The following is a 20924-nucleotide window of genomic DNA, read 5'->3' on the forward strand; positions in this document are numbered from 1 at the left end:
TACAGTTACGCAAGGCCATGACTAACGGTATTTACACATAATTTAAGTGGATTAAATTGATAAAAGAACTTTAAATCTCTATCAAATAACTACAATAAAATCATCTTTTTCACGAAAAATAGAACCCATCAATAAAGCTTTAATTCGATATTAAATCTGAGGACAATAGAATTGACCGCAAAAATCATTGTAGAATTATTCCAGCCCTTCTTGAGTTCATGATTAAAATCTAATCTGATTCTGTAGGACCATTATCAGCAAGTGAATTATCACGGCTACCATATTGCTCTTCTGCGTTAGAGTAGGCTGGTGGATGGTGAGGAGAACTTACTTGACGATAGGGGTAGTCATTACTGCTTTTATTTCGATGATGATTAAAGTAGATGCAAGTCATGACGCCAATACTAATACAAGTCATAAATAAACTAATGCTGGCCAAAACCACAGATACAATAGCCACGCTATCTTCCGACGATGAGGAAATATTTTGAATATTAAGGCTACCATCTAATACGTATTTATCGTTATGGATTGGACGAAAAAGGTAAATTAAAATATATGAATTAGAAAGCAATAGTAATTTTAATATATAGGAAAGAATTATAGCTTCATTATTAAGCTAGAAAATAATATAGTAGTAAATAAATACTACTTCTGTAAGGGGTTTTAACTGTATGACATACTTTTAACCCTTTCTAGCCTATTAATCCCTGGACTGACTGTTAAATTCTTAGCTAGAAATGATATAAAAATTTCGTTAAATTTAACAGATTAAAACCATTCGCTTACTCTATACACGGTATAACATCAGATATCTATCCTCGGAATGCAAGAAAGTTTAAATAAAATCTTCTTATAGAGCAGGTAAATGAAAAGAGAATGAGGTTTGCGTAAAATCAATTTCTTTACAAATTAGTCTATACGCTACTAGCTAACAGACCTGCAAAACGAGATACTGCAAAACCAACTTGATTATTTATTCTATCAAAAACGACGGTATAACCTTCCATAAGTGCATCGCCCAATATTATAACCGGGGCATCTAGAAAGTTAAGCCAAGAATTAATGTAATGTAGATATCTTAATGTATCAAGGCAATATCATTTTGTCTTACCATTAGAGGAAGGGGAAATAGAAAAAGTATAACATGGAAAGCCCAAGTTGCGAACTGTCTCCGACAGACGTATGTATTGCTATGCAAAAATATGGAAATCATTCGGTAACTTAGTGATATCAGCCTTAATTTGTGATTTCTATCTTTAATCATTTGCAAAGTTATACATGTATTCGTCTAGCACAATCATCTAACTTTTTGATGCGTTAACGATATTCAATTTTACCTGAGGGGAAATAGCTAAATTAAAACGGCTAGACTCGTAAGCCAACACTCCATCTACTCCAGCTAAGGGTAAAGTAAATTCTATAATAGGTAGTGATGACCAAGCAATTCCTAATCCAGCTGGACATATTACTTCTCTTCCTTCCCAGAATAGTTTTGGTGCTTGAATCTAACCAATGAAAAGAAAATGGAGATTTCATTATGGATTAAAACGGCGATGATGTTCTCATTTCTTTGATAAAGTAATATTTAATGGCGTTATACTCGGTTTATTCACATGCATATCAATTTCTTAAGCTTAGATTAGAAGTTTGATCAGAAATACTTCACTGTAACTTACGAATTTCTGAAGACTGTGAACTATGGTCCGGAAAACAGCAGGTGGAACGACAATCTCAGTAGTTCCACTATCGACAAAGGTGACATATTTTTCATACTAGGATTGAGAAAGAACAGCAATTAAGGAAGAAATAGAGATCAAGTTGGACTTACCACAGATTATTTTTACTGGTGATTGTAGAGTATCTTATTAAAGTAAGTAGGATAATCCAAATAAGGATAAATACACAACTATTTTCTCTGTCTATCACTGTTACATAAATGGACTTGCTACAACTATATTTACTGGTAAAAAAATTTCTTGACAAATCAAGGAACCATATCTTCAAACAAAATATACCTAATTTCCTCGACGATAATGTATTGTACAACTGTTTCTTTTACACTTCACAAATTAAGATTACTACAATTACAGTTACTGACAGAAAAAATAGGATACATCCAAATAAGATGTATCCAATTTCCTCGAGAATAATGTAAAAGTATTTCCCTTCATACAGTATTAGCTGACAATATTGATTTAGTGTAATTATATTTACTGAAGAACGATAGAAATTCTTAACGAAATGGGGAAGATATTTAATTTTCTGGATGTGTAGGCAAAACCAGTTTTTTAAATGTCATATTACACAATAAACTTCAATGGCCGTTTCTACTATATCATTAGTTGGATTTTAAAGCAAAATTACCCCATGACAACACATTGTTATTGGTTTTCCATCCACAGATATATTTAATAGCTTGACTTCATAATACCATTTCTTGATAACTGGTGTGTAGTAAACATGACCTAAAAACAGTGTACGATCAATGCCACCAAAAGTCTAAAAGAGTACAAGATTAGAATGGATCAGTGTTTTAAAAACCGCTGATCCCAACGATTCAGGTTTCAAAACGATAGAATTTATAATCAAGCAATCGTGGATACCATTTCACCGCCATAGTTACTATCCTTTGAAGTCCAAGATAACCCTTTGCTTAGAACTGGACCATATAATGTCAAGGAAAAGATATTGGCAATTCCAGTTTTATCGACTAATTGATCAAAGAAGGTTTTAGTCGGAGTCCCTATTGGCTATAAGAATAAACTTTGATTAGATATTTTCTGGAGAAAACTTACGTATAAAAATTCTCATGATATACGACTTCAACATATTCACTTTTTTTACTCATTTTTACGCTATCTATTGATAGAGCTAAAGATTAAATAGGACGTTCATCTCCATCGATTCTCTTATAGTGGATCATTTGAGACTATCTATCATAGTTTGTTATAAATTCATGCGTAAAATGATGATGCGGCGGTAATATACTTATAGTAGCAAGAGAGCTAGCATCGAAGAACGAGCGGACTGTATGATGTTACCATTACTGAATATTACGTTAGATATTAATAAAGAAAAATATTATTGCATTTACCATTTCAATTGATGAATAACCCATACCAATAATGCTTTGCCATACATCACTTGATGGAAAAAATTGATAGGAATAAATAATACCTGAAAAATCTTGTCGTATAGCACGATTAAATCCAACGTCTAGATGGACAATATCAGACATGAGGTCACCAGTCCAAGTTCCTTTTCCATACTGGACTGTAACTTGCTGAGATCTATTTTGAAATGTTGACGATCTAGAATAGATGAAAAATATTATCGATCCTATTAATTTATTGATACAAAAGAGTATTGGATGATATTAGCCTATTAAAGTCATAGCAATACCTGCGAGAATGATAGTAGGAAGGAACACCAGCATTAGGAGATGCTGCTATGGCGAAATTGCTACTACCTGTATCGACAAGGGCGTTAAACTATATTGATGCAAAAGTAATGGATGATTTAATCGGGTTCAAGCCACGTAAAAAATAATCCTTATTTAATATAAAATCGATAAAACTTTAAAGAAATAAAGAAATAAGAGTAAGGATAAGAATTTTAGTTGGTTGATATTTTAATGGAGGTAAAAGACAGTTTTGTTTCTAGGTAAAAAGAAGTTTAAAGCTAAAATGGATTGAAGTTAAACTACGAATTAAATTTTAATGAATTAGAAAATATGAGCGAGGATTATAACTAAAGGTTATAGGCTGGTTAATATTTTTACTCTAATTCAGTAATTTGAAAAAATAATTTTCATCAAGTAGAAAGACTACTTTACAGTATACTAAAATTTATACAAGATTTAATAGAAAAATAAAACTTTCACAGAATAGAAGATAAAGTCGAAAGGCAGAAATTAAAAGTTTGTTTCTTCTTTCTCTATCAGAAGATCTAATTGGACTTTACTTGTTGTCCTGGAGTGCCAACAGTAATATGGATAGCATAACCAATGTCTGGAAAGCCGCGCATTCTGTCTATTCGGGTAGAAAGTTCGGATGGGGCATTTTGAAAGTTATTTTCTTTCCATTTGTGCACCCGATACAACGAGTACTTATGAATCTTGACGGATTTATCAATCTTATCGAAAGGTATATCACCAGCTACCATCATAAAAGCCAAGATATTGAGAATAAATCGCCAAACAATATTCATTTTCTAGAAAAGTTCAGAATTTTAGAATTACAGTAGATTGTAGAATTATAGTAGGTTGTACTGCTACATCACTGAACGATTTACGTTTACTACAGATTGATTAAAAATGTGCAAAAAAATATGATTACTCTATCAAGGCTAGTGACAAAGGCAAGCTATTGGAAGGGGTATATTTTGGTAACTTCTAAACCGTTTTACGAACTGTTAAATATTTGATTTAATGAATGATGAACCAGTATAAATCAAAGATTTACCGTACCGTAAATGGAAAATTTCTCTTGTAATAAAAATCGATATGAATAACTGTGGTATAGTTTTTTCCTTATTGTATGGATGGATACCACCTAATCACAATAGTTTGCTCATTTTTATCGTATCCAGTCTCAATGGATGGATATATAACGATCCAACAATAATCACCTGGTGAACTGCATACCAATTACCTAAATTAAGAAACCGTTATTTGTAATGGCTGTTCAATTAAAATAGATAAATGAAAGGGTCACAAGTGCATAACCGTCAAAATCACCTAAGGATTAGTGAGTGCTTCAATCAGATAATACTTTGTAACGATAGATTAGGAGGGTACCAGTCTTAGTAGGGAAAAGGTTAATTTTATTACCGATCTATTTCATTCTATTAAGATACAACGGAAACAGTTTGAAATAATAAGATTACGATAAAATTGATCGTTAACTCGATTTCTAAACGGCCTAGATTAATTCTTTAAATTAATCTTATTAATGATTTTAATACGATGAAAATTTCATATTACTTCACTTTAAGACAAAACGCTACGTCATAAAGATTGCTATCATTATATTATAAGAATTCGTAAACCATAAGGTTTGTATTTACTGAAAATTTAAATATAAATTGATTTTTAGACAATGCAATTAAATATTCCAATGATTCCTTGGAGGATGGCAAAAGTTATGAAATATGGTTAGGATATGCTCTACCGTTCAAATATTGTATGAGCTACAGTAGTATACCAGACCCTGCTCATGATACCGTATTTCGCGCCCATAGTGCTAATCACATCTTATTTGCCGTCTGATACGAAATATAGATACTTTTTCATCGACAGTAGGTCACGGTCAGCACGTGCCTCTCTTCAGGCTAAATTGTGAAGCCCAAACTTTATTAAATTGCTTACTAATTCCTGATTTAGAAGGGTAAATATTAGATAATGTTACTTCGATAACATTATGAAAGGCTACCCGCTGTCTACACAGATGTGTATAATATCATAGATAAGATTGCTTATTTAAAGTTTATCTATCTATCTATAAAGATTATATCGCGAATACCATACAAAAGTCATTCCGTAATTGTACTATCTAAATATTATTGTTGCGATATCGTAATACAGTCTGTCTTATGATTAGATAGTTAAGAAAGTTATCTGATTACCTATTGATAAAAATATTCTCAAATTTGTTACATCTCGTTAGATTCGTAGATATTATAGCGGTAATTGTCTTGCCGTCTTGTAATAGAAATTATAAATTACTTAACAACGGTAACTATCTAATGCTGTCATGCTTATGAGTAATATTGAAGGGCAGAGGCATTAATGAATTACGACGTGATTGATACGGTCAATTTTCTATCACAGGTGATTGAGTGACCCAAATCATCTGATATATTAATGACTAAAGGCTAAAATACGGAGGTACTATTGCATCATGAATATGATGGCTAAGTCTGATGTATTGTGCAATAATTATAGGTGAGATTGGTAGTATGAAGCATTAATGATGATAACTAATAAAATTAAAACCTACCAGCCTGTAGAACGCAATTGTGGCCTCTGCTATACTGTACCGCACGAAAGTCCAAACGAAATTGGCAATATTGACTATTTGACATGCCCATATGCAAGACAAACACTCCAAAATGTATCGATACAACCCCGTGATAGATAGAATTACTATAGTTGTTATGATATCTAAAAGTAGAAAAGTGGAATTTATAATAGCTACTATATCAATCATGCGCAACTACTGTAGAGCGCTGTACAATATAGAGGAATATTCATTAAATAGCAATTGCTATTATTTATCACAATTTTTTACACGCCAGAAATATCGCGCTACTATATATTTGTAGTACTAGAGATGTAGGATGCGTAATATAAAATTTGCACACACATACATGTATTTAAATATAGATCAGAGCACCTGTTTACATTTGTAACTGTACATGCATATATAAGTATTGCATAGCCCCAAATTTAGGTAGAGATCTAGATAGGCACATAAATTTAAAATCTTGACATACAAATATTTTGAAATCATAGGTATTGTATTTTATTATAGCTGAGCATTATAGATATATAGAGAGATCATAAAATTTACGTTATAAGTTTGGAATCTTTAAACACAATTTAAGTATGAGTATTTAATCATAGTCATTTACGCATTCCACTTTGATAAAGCTGATATAAAAGAAAATTAAATCAATCACAAATACTAAATTAATGTATATATGTATATATTATTTACTATCAGCAAACTAAACTATAGATAATTGAAACCTCTGCTGTTACGGGCCGGAATTTTGGAAACATTTATATGTTACTGATATGAAGCATCAGAGGGATATTAAAATTATTTATCATCAAAGCAGAACTCACTGATGATATGTCGCAAATAGATACGAATTACTATATAGTAATCAGCAGCTCTATCTTACCAAATCATTTATAATATAATAAAGATTTGTTAGCTTATAGCAATATTTGTTGGCTTGGATGGAATATTTATGTAATGTATAAAGACTAACCTTTAATTTCTATTTGCTAAGAGCGAAATATATAATTTTTTATCGAAGCCATTAAGATTAAATCATAATTGATATATCTTGCTCAAAGAATGAGCTAATGTAATAACCATTTTCTTTCTCCCTTTCACCGTTGATGAATACACGTTCGAATTATTCTCTCGATACATATAAGTAAGACTATCATTTTACATTACTTGACCGACAATCTAAGGCTATAGATATCTTGAAGAATATTGTAATTATTCGGTTTCAGCATATTCAGGAGGATTTCCTGGTGGGGCTTGATATCGATATGGATAGGATCCAGCAGCTTCACTGTTGCTGTAAGCGCTACCTGCAGGATTAGGAGGTGGACGATCATAGTAAGCCGATGATGAATTTGGTTGTAGTTGTTTCGATTCCTGAACTTCTTGTGGATCGGCATAGGGCATATCATTCCTTCCAGATTGAACCTTAAGATGGACAACCATCACCATAAAGAAGCCAATTACAAATATAGCGGCACCCACACTACCTATAACGATAGCCACTGGACTGACATTGGACGTTCCAGTTACATCGCAGGAATTGTTACCTATAAAATCATCGAAGTTATAAAATATATGAAAGACACTTGAGATTATTAACTGCCTTGGGTGATTTAATGGCTTAAATATATCCAAGATTGTATTTGATTAAGATTTTTGATAATTATCTCTTCATCAATATCAACTATTGAGATTCATATTAATAACAATCGTGCAATAAAGCCTTTTAGAATCTTACTTGTATCCATCTAACATTTCTAATAGATACAGTAAGTTAACTTTAATTCCCTATATAGTATAAAGCAGATGCAGCGTGCTGTATGCACTCGTATCGAGTAATCAAAAGTTATAAGTAACGCCGTGTTGATAAATATATCAGTATAGCAACCACTTGTGAAGTATGATACTAGTGAGCGAACAGATATAGTAATAAATTCTTGCACTTATACCATGATAAGACGATAAATATTTAAAACAGATTGAAAGAAATTAGCAACATTATGAAATAGTTACTAATAACTTGAAAAATTTATGCAGTATTGTCGCCATTAGTCTGCATGGATAGCACTATTATCGATTCCTGGACTAAAATACCAAGATCGTATATATATATGTTACTTTATTTAACTTAGTTATCGATAATTAATCTATTTCTTACAAGATGTCGTGAGTAGATCGTAAGAATAAAATCATAAAGTTAATGTTACTTTATAAATTTAAAGGGTTGTTACCTCTTATTTGTGGTCCAAGAACGACGGGTTTAACCTGATAATTTTGTACTGTGCATATATTCATTTGCAACACAAAATATGGCAATAAGCAACAGAGAATAAAAAAAATTACCATTATCATCATCTATTGATGAATAATTATCGATATATGATTCCTCTATCTTTGATTATAAAAATAACTTACTAGCACATTTAGAAGCTGCAAAACCGACACGAGTATTTTCCCGATCAAACATAACAGTAAAGCCTTCCATAATTACATCACCAAGAATGATACCTATTGATTTTAGGATAGCAAAATGTTAATATACCCTTTCCTTGCGATATTATGTGTAGAGCTTATTGAGATTCTTTAATACTTTAACTCATTTAAATTAGAAATTAAGAACTTACCGGAACCTTGAGATCGTTCAACTCCGAAACCATAGCATGGACTATTATGAACGGTAACATGTTCAGCTAATCGTAAATATTGCTGTAAATCGTATCAAGAATATGATATCGTGAAATTATTGACATAAACACCCACTTGCTATCATATTTCAACATGAATTAGTGAAATTTCTATTATATCGTTAGTACAAAAGATGGATAGATTGTCTTATTAACATTATTATCTAATATTTAAATACGGCGCACCAATATTTTCCTGTACACCCGCAATTTAATGTCATGAATGATCTAATCAGAGGGATTTTTTTATTTTAAAGTAAGGTAAATCACAACTTGAATAAAATCTATACATTTAAAAGTGATATGGTTAATATTGAAATATTCTTGTTGATTTAAGACTAATTGTAATGTCATTTCGCCACTATACTGTATACTACAATTTAAGATTACTGTTGGAACTTTGACTATGAAAATAGGCAGACTTAAATTTCACTTAATTAGCTTATTTACGTATTTTCGATGACTAAACTTAGCCATTAAGTGACTTTATGTCAAAACTTTAGTATTGCTTATACTTAGAATAGCTATTAAATATTAAGAGTAATTTCTGCAAAGTTAAATTAGGGATGTAGTATCAAAAATTCTTTTGCACGGTTGAGTATGGTAATTACCTGAGGAGGAATCATAAGTGTAAATTGTCCGTGTTCTTGCTTATTTGTCTTATTAACATCGGATAAATCCAATGCAATCTCCAAGTAGGGAAAACCATTCCATTGTGCATTATTAGCTTCCCAGCATAAAGCTTCCCTTCCTTCCCAAAATCCATTCGGTACCTGAACCTGTTATGTTTGGAGTAAATAAAATACATCGGCGCTTCTTAGTAGATTTTCTCTTGTCTAGTTTAGTATTATTTAAATGTTATGTTATCTAGTAAAGATTATCTATAACGTATATTTATTAACATAACATAACCCTATAGTATTTAAATTTCATTGAGCAACTTATTCTTGATTACAATAAATACTAGAAATTTTTAATACGACGTTGACCACCGTACAAGTTCTATACAGTATAGGAATATACATTAGTGCAATTTTAGGCTTACTGATGTCATTGAACGAGCAAAAGCAATAATCCTGTTAAATATTGATTCTGGAACTCGAAAATTAGTCGTACCACTGTCCACGATGGTTTTATATTGATTGTACTGAAACGATAATGGTATTAAGAAAATAAAAATTAGTACTATTGTGTTTGCATAGACTAGACTATAACCAATGTTTGTTAGGATATAATGCAACTAATCAAGTTTTTTTACTGTCGATCTAGTATTAGGTAAATAAAATTAGGAATGATTATGAATTTATGTCTATACCCTCCTGTATTATGTACTGACGGAATTAGTCATATTATAGGCTAGGGTAATTAATGAATTGTTTAAAGAATCAAAAAAGGATTCGATATAATTTAATTACAAGTACCTTGTAATTTTAATATCTTAACTTTAGACATTAGAATACATGGTACGGATATTAGAAAATATCATATTTTATGGTATGAAATCATTTAGGTATTTATAATTATTAGCTCAACATTTAATGTAATTCTGTCTATGAAAGAGATTACTTCTATCAAAATTATTATTAATTTAATACTCTAAGCTCGGGGTTGTGACTCTTATTCCTAACACCTTTACCTCGTCACAGCTAAACCCTAAACTTCTGCCACCAATGGCAATACCAGTTAATGCAACTTGATAGTACCATTTCCTAATGATGGGAGTGTAAAAGATTGGTCCAGTAAATAAGCTATGATCAATTCCACCAAAAGTCTATTTTTGTACAGAATATAGAAAGTAATATATCATCAATTCAGAAGGATAGCTCAGTAGTTAACCTAGTATTATTTGAGAAAGCTATATCTTAAGGTATTAAGAAATAATTTATTCATTAAAGAGACTATCTCGTATTTCAGGCGATGTAGAATAGGATAAAATACATATCTCCATTTGAAATACTAATTATTGAAATACCATCTTAACTTAAAATAGGATTAACATTATAATAGAGGCTATAGCAATTTAAATTATACTCATATCTTTATTTACCATCATTCCTCCCAAGTCGACGTCATGTAAATGATAATTTTGAGACTGTACGATTGGTCCACATAATGTTAAAGTAAAAATATCTCGTATACCAGTTTCACGAACAAGTTGGTTAAAGACTGGTTCGACTGGGTGATAGGGGGGCTAAGATGACCAAGTTATTAACAAAACAGGAAATGGCATTGATTAAGATCAAATGGCTACGAATGATATCAATATAAATAGATAGTAGCACATGTATACAGAAGATTTGTTGATAATAGTAATAAAATGATAACAATAAACTTTTAGTCTACCATAGCAATAGATGGATATGCCATGCCAAGTATGCCTTGCCAATTGGAGTAGGGTACAAAAAATCTGCCAGATCTATAAATTGCTGCAAACTGAACACGTGCTGATCCATTAATTCCAACGCCTAGTCTTAAGATGTCAGATACAAGTTCTCCATCCCAATAACCTCGAGCATAACGTACCGCGAAGGTTCGATGTAAATTTACAAAAGTCGACGATCTTTATGCCACAAGATGAGTATTGGTTATTATGGATTTCATTTGTGTGCATAAATCAGAAGATTAACGTTATTAATAAGTATTTAATTTATTAGTTTAGGTGCTATAGCTTTAAACTGTAATGTTTATGTTGTACTACTGCATTCTTTATTTTAGGAATGTAAAGGAAATCCATAATATCACGATTCCATTTAATAATCAGAATAGTTCATATAAAAATTCAATTTTATCACATTTAAAATCGAGTGAAATCCTTGGCTAAAAAAGATAGCTAAGTTGAACTGTACATTCTAGATGTATATTATGTTGTATATTATGTGACTGAAACAGTAATACATTAAATAGTAGTCAAACTATATATGGCTTAGGAAGGCATAAATAAATGACGGTTAATATCATACTACAAATGGATTTGTGGTTCTTATTTTGTAGATAAATCTACGTTGGATACTATTACTGTTCGTAATAGGGAAGAATGAAGAATCTGATGGATTTCAATTGTCAATGCGTACGATAATTAGAGTCATTTAATATTAGAATGTACGGTAGTTCAGTAATTCTTTTGATATTTTATACTTACACTAATATGAACTAGATGTATAAGACAGTAACCTAAAATGTATTAGTAATTCTTATGAATGAAGGGCAGCTATAATTATTAATGTCCATAGTTGAGATGGAATGAAGAACCTTACTGTATTTAGTTACTAAAATAATTTTATCTTAGAAAGTAATTTTAAAATGTCGATAATTTGTATTATATAAAATTATGGTAATGTAAACTGGATTCGTAAGATTTTAGCTTAAATGTATGAAATGATTGATTTAATATAGGGTGTATTATGTAAATGATTGATAAAATCATCGTATTATAGTAGAGAAGGAATTTACTATCTTACTACTTATATCATGCATCCTTACCGATAACGAAAAGTCGTTTTAAGATGAAACAATTCTACATATTTTAAAATCTTCAACTTATATTAGCATGTTTAAGTATACAAATAAGATTATAGCTAATTGCATACAAGTAAATTTATAAAATAATGATAGATATCATTGCTATTTTATCGTACTTCTAGAATGAAAGGAAGACATTATTGCACTAAATTATTGTTCTATATAATTACTAAGTCATTTTATCGCAATTTACAATTGTAACCAGGAATAGAATTCCTTACTAACAGATATGAATGGGATGCTTACCATACAGTATACTCGCATGAGTTAGAAATTGAATATAACAGATTGAACTACCTTTGGAATTGGAAAAATCGTCTTATCGCAGGATTAGGAGCTGCAGCCACAGCGAAATTACTACTACCAGTGTCGACAATGACCCCTAGCTGAAATAAAGTAGAAATAAAAGGATTTGAGTATTCTCATGAAATAAAAGCCATAAACTGGATTGTAAGTGTATAAATAATAAAATTGCAAAACAAATTGGTAAGAAATTAATTATTATCAGTAAGTTTTTTTATACTCAATCTAGAATCATATTACTCTTATTGCTACTACTTTACTCTATGATCTAATCAAATTTCCTTATTCATATTAAAGGTTAACAAATCGCTTATAGAGGAGGTTTATTACGTTCAAATTAGCCAATGTATTCCATAATAACGTTCCTTGATCTAATCAAAATTTCTTACTTGTTGTAATAGAAAATTAATAGAGTAGATCGAACTAAAGTTAAAGTTGATGATTTATTCTTTAAATATGAATATTTATAAACTACAGATGATCCTCTATTGCTCAGTAGTAGAAAAATTAAATCACTTACTTTTTGAGGTGGTGAACCTAGCCAAACATGAACTACGTAACCATTACCGGGTGTTCCTGTCATGGGATCCTTAAACATTCTATTATTTAAGTTTCCATTGGCAGAAGACTGTAAATGATTTGATCGTTTTAACGGTATACGGATTAAGGATGGATTACTATCGTCTATTTCATCAAATAGCGTACGAAGATAACTCGCATTGGTCAAGAAAATGAATTGCAAAAGTAGTAAGGATAAAAATATTGAATTGGAAGTCCTTTTCCTAGCAGCCATCTTGAATGATTTTCCTGATTTCTCTGTCTGACTGTTTGAATGATTAGTTATAAATTACACAACATATGCCGCGCCGCGTAAAGTGGCTAAATTTAACTTAATATCTAAACTATTAAGTTTTGACATTGGTATTTCTTGAATGCATAAACCAACACTACCTTAATTATTGAATATCCATAAGTCATTCTCAAAGTTCAATATTGAAATGTTTTGTATAGCAAAGCATATGTTTTTTATAAATCTATTTATTGAATACAATCAATTCTTTCATATTTAATTTATATTTAGAGAAGGTGATCTAATAAAAATCAACATGGATTAGGAAATTGATTCAACTAAAAAATACTGAACTTGACATAGCATTACGTAATATCAAAAACATCACTGATTGCAAACGTATAGCAAGATAGCTTCCTAAATTAAAATCACTCTTATTTTAAGATCCTAATCTGTGTTAGAGAAATAAAATTTTTCCCTTTCCCTTCTCAAGATAGACTAATAGACTAACGTGATCGAATAACTAAGTAGTGATACAGCAGAGAATCTCAAGTGTATCGTAAACTGTAAATCTTACAATTAAAAAGGAGATTTTCTCTGAAATTCGGAATCTTGATCCTATTCAGTGTCAGTGACAATTGTCAGGTGTGATACATTTTTAAAATTTCTGTAACTCCACTTTATTTCTTAGTAATTTAGCAGAGAATATAATCATTTCTTGTTTTAAAATGTAAGTATTATATGCACTTTAGCTATGAATATCATATTAAGTAGCAAGAAATTGAAAATAGCATCAACCTAAACATGGATAAACTGTTAATTGCAGTATCCATTTTAGTTCATATACGAGTATGATACACAAGTTTCTAATGGAATTGCATACTAATTTTCTTCAGCATCATCTGAATAAGAAGCAGACTTAGCTACTAAACGAAATAATGTAAAGTAGATAAGAAGATAATATTAAATGTAAAACGTTGTTTTAAACAGCTGATTTATGCTAGCTATTTAGCATTGCTTCACATAGAATGCTATCAAAGTACCTACGAATAGTCAATCTTTATGTATATATTATGAAATTGGACAGCCATAACTAAAAAGGAGCATTCACTGCCTATTAAAATATCTTGTACATACTTTCAGCAATTTAAGTTAGATTGAACTATATAAATACAAGCAATAATACATAAATCTAAAGGTCAAAGAGTGCGAACCAATGCAAATAAAATATCAGTTCTGATATCAAATTCACTATTCGTGCTTAAAAGTCCTGACCTATATTTATAGACTAGACACTATAAGTTGGTAAAAGCTACGAAAAATCATTTTGGTTTGCATGATCTGTATTATTCGTTTCGTTTGCATCCCAGACTTCGGCGTCACTTTTTGCCAAATTACGAAAATGCTGAAATTGATAAAAAATATTATAATCTTTAACATGTACAATGTTTATAAAATTTAATAAGCTGAAAGAAAGATTAATTATTAGGGTTCGATTAGAGATGATCAAATAGATACTAACTTGTGAATTTTTGAATGCAGAATATAACGTGAAAAGGACGTGTAGAGATTCTATTTTGCTATTGTAAACGGGGATATCCAGTAAACCTAAGAAAGTATACACTTAGTCAATTACGAATACTTCCTTGGAGAAATTATCTGAACAGCTTTGGGTATATAATAACTGGAGTTAATTATCGACAACATACCTAAAACAATATCTACATATTGACTCAAGTCGCAATCTAAGTCAGCTGTTGGTAGCCCAACCTGTATTGTATGTCATTGAGAGGTCATGCGATTAGTTTAACAAACTAAAATCTGGCATTTTACATTCATGTCATAAAGTACAATTACTTTTTCTAGTAGTTCTTCAAATTCTGCAGGCCATTCTTGCATTAAAGATTCAACATCGGGCATATTTCTAACAAATGTATTCAGAATATAAATCACTTGTAGAATAAATAATAAAATTGTAGGAGGAAATCTCAAAACGCTATGAGAGACAAGGGTAAATCATGTAATACTATTAAGTAAAATTTAATATTATAAATTTTAAGTTAGCGCATTATGGCCATACTTTGTATAATGGACATTTGGTGGTGGTTTTTGTCTGTGCAATTCACTAATAAACGACGAAATCATTAATAAGTTTTAACTTTTACATACTCTTCCAATCTTGTTTTTTATAAACTTTTAGAATTTATAAATTACCCTATACTTTGGATCCATGCATCGATAGCTTTAGAATTCTTGTCGGCATGATCAATACTTCTTATCGACTATAATTGTTTTTGATGGTAGACAATAAATTTACTTTATATTTATAAATATAAATTTAGGCATAAGTTCATTCCTTTATGTTTGTATATATGCTATAATACTTTTAATGTACTAATTTTCAATGAAACTTATGACTATCAAAAGTTCTTACCACTGATTTCGCAGAACTCTGTTTAGAGATAGTACGCAGCTGTAAATCTAGAACTAAAAATTCCAATAAGATAAAACGAGTTGTTATCTCATCTGCCAAGTGTAAAGAAAATATTGAGGATGTAGATATGATTTAATTATGTCTTTGATTGAAAGTTATTTATCATACCTGTAGGATCTGATTGGTTGGCACACGGTTCATCTAGTATAGCCATTCCTAATGTGTCTGTTTTATTATCGGGACGTGGAACCTAGTATATGCCAATATAACAATGGTCAGCAAAGAGAACATTCTTTCTTATGTGATAGAAAGATTGTTATTATGTTACCTTAATAAAAGCATCAATATCACCAACGGCAGGAATATAATCTGGAATGAAGGGCCTAAGTTTGGTGTCCAATTCAATCGAATGAGGCGTATACCTAAATTGTGATAGATCATAACTATGTTAAATTCCGAGATAGTTCATTTCATATATATTATTACTATACCAATTAGTATGTAGCTATTTCATTTTTGATTGTACCTTGTTATATACTGAAATAAATCCTTGATTTCACTGTTAACAGGGAGATTAGCAAATTCAGCAGGATCGTAAGCCCTATATGCGTGATATCAATTAATACAGGCAGTCAATTCATAACCTTCATAAGCTTTAAAGAGAAATAAAATAATCGAGGCTAGCCACGGTAATGATTTAAAATTTTATATCTCTATACCCTTCTTGTCCTTCATGGTGACTAGCATCGTTACTTTGATCTTTTTCATCATCGCTTGATACGGATTGATCATCATCGTCTTCATCAATTTCGTATCCGCCACTCTTATGTTGTTGTATTTTGGTAGCAGAATGTGTATGAGCGGAACGACTAGTTGCGCTGTGTTTATTACTACCATTATTATTACTGCTGCTATTATTAGCGTTTGCATAGCTACGCTCTAGGGGTTGAACTGGATGATTTATTTTCGGTGGTTGTGGTTGAATACCAGAGGGCTGTTGAAAAAAAAAGTTAGTTCCTTGAGCGAATAACATCATGTTAATCAGATAATAGAAAAGTCGCTATTGAGACGAATTATTCCCTAAAATATGTTCTGTAACTATCTTTTCTAGTGAATATTGAAGCAAATAACTAAGGTAATAATTCTGTCTGAAATATAATTTTAAGATAAAATTGTTAACATTATAATTTTCTTACTTCGTCAATACTGAACTCATCACTACTAGCTTCAGGAGACTTTGGAGGAGAATCTCCTCGTCCTCCTCTTTTAACGCCTGCATTTCGTGGTCTTGTAGGCATACCAGGTCGGGGGCTTGGTACTTCTTCGTCATCGTTCACACTTAATGATTCGTCATAATGTTGATTGGCAACCAGATTACCCTGAAAAAGAAGTTAAAAGTTACCTCCCTTATATCTAATTAGGTTGCTTTATTACGATTTTGATGTGGTGATTAACGTGCGTACGTATACTCGTACAATCTATCAAATATTGATCAAACGTGGCAGTTATTCATGATGGTTCTCAACACGAATAACCACCATAATACTCTTATCCGATCACAAGCATGATGATATATTAAATCATCCAGACTAATTATGCCAATAAAAACATTTACAGTATTCTATCTCTCCAACTACAGCCTTATGATGGAGTAAAGGCTATCGAAGCTGTCCAGATCTTGCTTAACTGCTTGATTTACATAGGACTATTGGCCATTTTATCGAGTTCGTCAACTATGCGCAATGCTATTCGCGACATAATAACAACTGAAAATAGTTATAAAACTGTATCACCACTCTTTAATAAAGGCCGTCGATATTCGATAGTCTATTAAGATGTAGAAAATCAAGAATATAGCGCAAAAATTCATATTAGGACAGGATTAACTCACAGCTCCGTGTATGAATATTACAGCGAAATTTTGGAAAATTGGCAACAGAAAGCGTGTTTAAAAGGATCATGCAAGGATAAATCGATACTGGTTTGCCATTGCATTTAAGCCAAAAGAGAGCTAATAAATGTAACTTTACGATAGTTATTTTTATCTCATACTAGAGAGTGGATAGAGTTATTTTTTCTTACTTTATCGGCATAGTCGTATTGATCAGACGGGCTGTCGGCCATTGTGATTTAGTGTAATTTCTGTTTCTAGGCAGCCTGAGAGCTTCATTTGCATCAACACAATTGGACAGGGGACGGAAAGACAGAGCGACAGAATGGGGCTAAAGTAGTATCAGCTTGTTAAGCAGAGGTAATGCTGATACAGGACTTGCGGTAGACTACTGAGCTATAGCATCCTACTGCTCGCAAGCGCCCAGACCGCGCTTGAATTAAGATCCGGTACTGGTACTAGTACCGAGTTGCTCCGAAGTGAAGTCTACTGTAACCTAGAAACCCAATCGAGGAACAAGGGTTAGGCTGGAGTAAGCCAGTCAGGACTTCTAGTAGTCCTTAGTTTTGAGAAAGAGATTGACCATTTCGAGTCTTTCTTCTAATCCTTAGTTTACTAATGGATGTGGCAATCATCGATAGACTATGTAGCGATATAGAGTAAGATAAATACCCTGGAAGTACTTCTGTTAGGTAAACCGTGGGTGAATGTTAACGTATAATAAGTCGTGGAAGACTACTAAGAACTTTTTTCTAGTAGTCCATGTTGAGTGCCATTTGTCAAGGCCTAAATTGATCATCATCATTACGTTATTATTTTTTACCTCAAGTTAGTACTGTATTGGGATACTGACTCAATTCAACTGGAATAGTATTACTTTTTACTATCAGATGAAAGCTATACCGATAGGGGTAAAGTAAAGGAAACGATAGATTTTCCCACTTTAGTCCAGAGTCCTACGTGTTTCAGAGTTTTAGAACTTTTTAGACTATTCACTATCAAGCAGGAATATCTGAGAGTAATACTGTACATTGAACTACAGGCTTTGAGTGCGATTTATATACGTATAGTCTACTGCATGACGTTTATTATGATGGAAATAATTCATACCAAGATCTTCATACTTAAGACGGAATAGAATTAATACGATACTTTATTAATGATGTCTCCAATGCAACAGTTGTTGATATTAAAATAAATGATGCAAAGGATAAATTATATTGCAAGAAATATTAATGAGCTAAGTACATTGTCAATAAGTATAACAAACTACATATCGAATATTGTGGGTATGTCATGAAAGAAGCACTATTATAATATTACAGTACGACTTAATTGACATAAGATACAATTAGTTGCAATATAAGGAGCAGTTTGTCTATTAAATCCATTCATTTTTAGTTTAGATTTATCAAGACTACTACAATAGGCAATGAGCTACTAGTTTGCGATAATATAAAAATGTTTGCAAAAACATGTCCTCGTTGTTAAATATGCAACCAAGTATCAGGAATGTTATAAAAAGTATCTCTTCAAATGGCAATATTATAGCATGTTACTCATCTCATACAGTACAGAACCGATAGTACATGACAGAGAATCTTTCGAGAGATTAAGCATTTGCATAGCAATATTATGTTGTCTTCATTTGCCAGAGCATTTCAACCGCTTTACATATTCCCACATCGCTATAGTTGAAATAGGCTAATCCAATAAAAGTCATAACAGAAAGAATCATGATCGCGCCTTGTGTTACTCCTACCAGAGATTTGGGTAAGTAATCTCCAATTATTCCATTAAAGCCCCTGTACAAGTAGATATGACGGGTAAACAGTCTTTTTTAATACCTACATGTAGGCATAATGTAGGCTAATAACCTTCCGTGAGGTTAAAGTGTACTTGTAGGCAATGATAAATTTTGCATACGTATTCTACAATACTGTACATGTTAATAATAAAGACTTACCAATAAACATGAGGAGGTATTAGGATAGCCAAAGAATAGTCGACGATATTTCCAGGATATAAATAACCAGCCGGTAATGCTGCTAATAAGGCAACGGAAACAATTCTCTCAGATTTCCAGTGGCTGGAAGCAGGCGATCCTTTTTTATCTGATTTAGCTGAAGGCACGTATGATAAAACATGGTAAGATAACGGTGTACGTACAAACAGTCATTCTATTAACATGCGGAGGCCTTACAGCCATTAATTTACTTTACATAGTATCATACAATTAATTAGATAATTGCATAATTATCATTAAGCTCAATTACTTTAGCTTTAAACTACGCTGGCACTACTATCACTGCAGTATCTCTCGAATACAGCCGTTCGTTAAGAGTACATATAATACTAGTACAACCTAAACAAGACGATGAAGTTTGCAGCTGTTTGACATTTGAAAGACCAATCATAGCTGAGAAAAAGTGTTTAAGAAAGAATTTTATTGTTAGCCCCAATATCGTTATAAATTAATATCTATTAATATTCATTAATTTAGCTTTAAAGTATCCAAGAGATGAAATGTACATTTACCAGGTCTGATTTTCAGAAATGGTGATTGATTTTGAGACAACGGGGAACTCCGAAAAATCGAAGTACGGCTTATTGTAGCTAGATAACATCAATGTTTAACGAGTAAAATGAGATTGTATCGTTCCTTATTCCAATCTAAGGCTTAAAATAGTTTTAATAACATGCGAATAATTATACAGCCTAATCACGTTGTCACGAATAGCCGATGAAACTCACCAATCCTTAAACACATACGAGCAGCCATCTTGATTAGATGGGATGGTCGAGGGGTAATCCAGTCAAATGATGCTAGTGCGCAATGCAGTCGTGTGGTGCATACAAAACGGCTACAGTCTACAGGTAATCATTGTACTGTATGCGGTACGATAGAGTAGTACAGTACAGTACTGTACACTGTACTGTACACTGTACAGTGTACAGTGCAGTACGGCGATGGCTACTGTAGTACGTTGACCGCAGTCTGTTTCCAAGTCGACAAAATTAACTCTACCATCGTCGCGTAGTCCGGTCAAATTCTTTATGACTAGTGAATGTTTAGGGCATTAGACTGATGCTGTCATGACGGGATCAATACTCATACAGAGCAAAAAGAAAAACGCTCATACACTAGTAAAGTATAGATTTTTATGACATGTTCTAGTAGCATAACTGATCTTAACTGCTAGGACGATGCTCAGGAAAATTGCACTCTGGTACAGTACATGTACTGTACAAATTGTACTGTAGTTCGAAAAAG

The 20924-nt window shown here is 31.8% G+C and overlaps 4 protein-coding genes across 4 annotated transcripts; all 4 read right to left on the reverse strand.

Annotated features, from left to right (window-relative positions):
- Positions 1 to 229: 229 nt before the first annotated feature.
- On the reverse strand, positions 230 to 4212 carry TRIADDRAFT_55204 (uncharacterized protein; the record flags this gene model as incomplete). Its single annotated transcript, XM_002111769.1, has 11 exons — positions 230 to 507; positions 684 to 734; positions 941 to 1042; positions 1115 to 1193; positions 1341 to 1508; positions 1680 to 1775; positions 2368 to 2502; positions 2607 to 2746; positions 3181 to 3314; positions 3406 to 3494; positions 3967 to 4212. 11 exons carry the CDS (start codon positions 4210 to 4212, stop codon positions 230 to 232), a joined length of 1518 nt encoding a protein of 505 aa, XP_002111805.1.
- Positions 4213 to 8427: 4215 nt separating this feature from the next.
- TRIADDRAFT_23825 (uncharacterized protein) lies at positions 8428 to 13133 on the reverse strand (the record flags this gene model as incomplete). Its single annotated transcript, XM_002111770.1, has 9 exons — positions 8428 to 8537; positions 8654 to 8735; positions 9325 to 9492; positions 9759 to 9860; positions 10350 to 10484; positions 10761 to 10904; positions 11057 to 11273; positions 12530 to 12618; positions 13056 to 13133. The coding sequence occupies 9 exons, from the start codon at positions 13131 to 13133 to the stop codon at positions 8428 to 8430; spliced, it is 1125 nt and encodes a 374-aa protein (XP_002111806.1).
- A 1714-nt stretch (positions 13134 to 14847) lies between these two features.
- TRIADDRAFT_4027 (uncharacterized protein) lies at positions 14848 to 16570 on the reverse strand (the record flags this gene model as incomplete). The annotated part of the gene is made up of 10 exons (XM_002111771.1): positions 14848 to 14933; positions 15035 to 15095; positions 15183 to 15249; positions 15406 to 15450; positions 15540 to 15607; positions 15760 to 15812; positions 15928 to 16009; positions 16088 to 16181; positions 16286 to 16360; positions 16479 to 16570. Coding segments are annotated over 10 exons (723 nt in total), but the record flags the coding sequence as incomplete, so codon positions are not given.
- A 2713-nt stretch (positions 16571 to 19283) lies between these two features.
- Positions 19284 to 20432, reverse strand: TRIADDRAFT_55207 (uncharacterized protein; the record flags this gene model as incomplete). The annotated part of the gene is made up of 3 exons (XM_002111772.1): positions 19284 to 19455; positions 19617 to 19773; positions 20405 to 20432. The coding sequence occupies 3 exons, from the start codon at positions 20430 to 20432 to the stop codon at positions 19284 to 19286; spliced, it is 357 nt and encodes a 118-aa protein (XP_002111808.1).
- Positions 20433 to 20924: the final 492 nt, after the last annotated feature.

Source organism: Trichoplax adhaerens, genomic scaffold (assembly GCF_000150275.1).
Source record: "Trichoplax adhaerens TRIADscaffold_4 genomic scaffold, whole genome shotgun sequence".
In the NCBI taxonomy this organism is placed as follows: domain Eukaryota; kingdom Metazoa; phylum Placozoa; class Uniplacotomia; order Trichoplacea; family Trichoplacidae; genus Trichoplax; species Trichoplax adhaerens.